At 37.9% G+C, this 2,492-nt stretch overlaps 1 protein-coding gene across 1 annotated transcript; it reads right to left on the bottom strand.

Annotated features, from left to right (window-relative positions):
• Positions 1-356: 356 nt before the first annotated feature.
• Positions 357-1,892, bottom strand: LOC141461935 (ribonuclease J-like). Its single transcript, XM_074143417.1, has one exon. The coding sequence runs from the start codon at positions 1,890-1,892 to the stop codon at positions 357-359; it is 1,536 nt and encodes a 511-aa protein (XP_073999518.1).
• Positions 1,893-2,492: the final 600 nt, after the last annotated feature.

The following is a 2,492-nucleotide window of genomic DNA, read 5'->3' as shown; positions in this document are numbered from 1 at the left end:
CTCCCTTTTTGTAAAAGCATCAAACAAGTGTAACGATAACTCTAAGGCTCTATCTGATACTTCACTTAAACTCACTGTAGCTAGCGTATCGCTCCCGGGTTTGTACGGCGTGATTTCAGCTTCTGTACCACGTTTTACATTAAATAAGCCACAATTAGATAAATTTGCCTCAATTACCTTTGTGATGCTTTCGCTTAATTCGCTCTCCAGCTCTGTTTTACATGCACATTTGGACACAACAAGGCTAATATTACCAACAGTGTTTTCTCTTATGTCAACATACAAAGCAGCTTTAGCAAAATAAGGAAGAAATAACGAAAGAAGTAATGTTAGCTGAACGAGCACCTTCATTCATTTCATACCTGTTCTATTTGGACCTCAATTATAGGCCTTTTTAGTAAATATTCCTTTAAGATACTGAATATCGAGCTCTCGATCTTATTTCTTATTTTTTTTGTCGACTGTAAACTAAACGCTGACTCAACCGTTTTTATAATCCTCTGTATGATAGCTGCATCTTCTGACGCTTCGAAAACACCAGGCGCAAATACCTTTGGTTTGGCAAGCAATTTATTTTTCTTGTTGACAATTGCTGTCACTACAACAGCTCCAGCATCCCTCATTCTCTTACGCATTTTTATGACACTACTCTCTGGATAACGTAGCAACATACCGTCAACACCAAAGTAGTCAACATCAATTGAATCAACCTTTTCTCCGCTTTCCAAATTAACGATATCACCTGGTGCAATCATTATTGCCTTTCCCACACCACACTCTTTAGCAAACTTTGCATGGGCATGCGTATGAATGTATTCACCATGAACTGGAATAGACATTCTAGGTTTTATCAAAGAATACATTTCCTTTAGCTCTGCTTTTACTGGATGTCCAGAGGCATGAACATGCTCCATTTTATCAATGATAACCTCCACGCCCATCTCGATAAAGGCGTTGAACATACTGTGTGCACGAGTTTCATTGCCAGGGATGATTTTTGACGAAAAAATCACTGTATCACCCTGTTGCATTTTAAATGCATGATGACTCTTATTAGCAAGTTTTGAAGTTGCCGCCATCGGCTCGCCTTGGCAACCAGTGCAGATCAACAATAGCTTTTCCCTTGGCAAATCTGCTACATCTTTTGCTTCACAAAATTCAACAGAATCAGTTAAATACCCACTGTCTTGTGCAACTTTTACTATTCTCCATAAAGACCTTCCAAGTAGAACTACTTTTCTGCCCAGTGCCTTTGCAGCTTGGCTTATTGTTTCAATTCGTGCCACGTTTGAAGCAAAAAGTGATACAGCAACTAGCTTTTTAGACCGCCTTATTATATTATAAATATTGTTATAAATCTCACCTTCTGATTCAGGATTATGTTTGCTCAATATGTTCGTTGAATCGCAAATTGCTACAAGCAGGTCACCTTTATCGCCAACTTCTTTTAAACGACTTATGTTAGAAGTTAAACCAACAACAGGTTTTGGATCAAATTTCCAATCGCCAGTATGAAGCGCGCTACCTACATTAGTGCTAACCAATATTGAATGTGCTTCAGGAATTGAGTGAGTTACGTTTATAAACTCAACGGTGAAAGGATCTAAATTTATTCTGCCGTTTATATCTACCTCTTTTACAGGTACCATGCCTTCTAGTCGAAACTCCTTTGGTTTCTCCTTGAGAAAATTAACCGTGAACTTTGTTGTATATATGGGACATTGCAACTCTTCCCACAAGTAAGGCACTGCTCCGCAGTGGTCTTCATGTGCATGCGTAATTATTATTCCAAGCAAATCCTTTTTTCTTTGAGCAATAAAGTTCACATCAGCAATTAATAGCTCAACACCTGGCATAGTTTCATCGGCAAAACCAATGCCAAGGTCAATCATAATCCACTTACCTTGGTAATGATATAGACTTACATTCATCCCAATTCTGCCTACCCCTCCAAGCGGAAGAAATAAAAACTCGTTCTTGTTTATATTCATTAATTTTAAATTATTAAAATGCGAGAATAGCAAAACTTCGGTCTTAAATAAAGGAGTTTATTACTTTCAATAACCCTAAAAGCCTATTCATAATCTTTTCAGGAACAAAACAGTGAAAACAAGAACAACCATTTGCAAGCTGGTGTTGAGTTTATGTTCGCAATTTTTCCACAATCGCTCGCATTTCTCCAGCCAAGCAAAAGAACACTCAACAACCCATCTCTTTGGCAATACAACAAAAGAATGTTTCGCTTTATTACCTCAGCAGTTGCACCAATAGCAGCTTTTATTTGGGTTGCAAAATTCTCTTCTGTATAGCCGGCATCAACCAATATATTTGTGACTTCCGAGAGATTTTCTTTAGTATTCTCGACCATTTTCACAGCACTGATACCAATTCCCGTTATGCAGGGATCGAATAGATAACAATGCCGTTTTACCTAGCTATTCTATTTGCTTAAGTAGGGGCTTTTTTTAGTTATTGTCCCATGTAATGGGAAT

The sequence above is a fragment of the Rhodnius prolixus genome, unplaced genomic scaffold (assembly GCF_049639745.1).
Source record: "Rhodnius prolixus isolate KJV_2025 unplaced genomic scaffold, Rpr scaffold_12, whole genome shotgun sequence".
Lineage (NCBI taxonomy): Eukaryota > Metazoa > Arthropoda > Insecta > Hemiptera > Reduviidae > Rhodnius > Rhodnius prolixus.
This window is presented reverse-complemented; position numbering and strand designations above follow the sequence as displayed.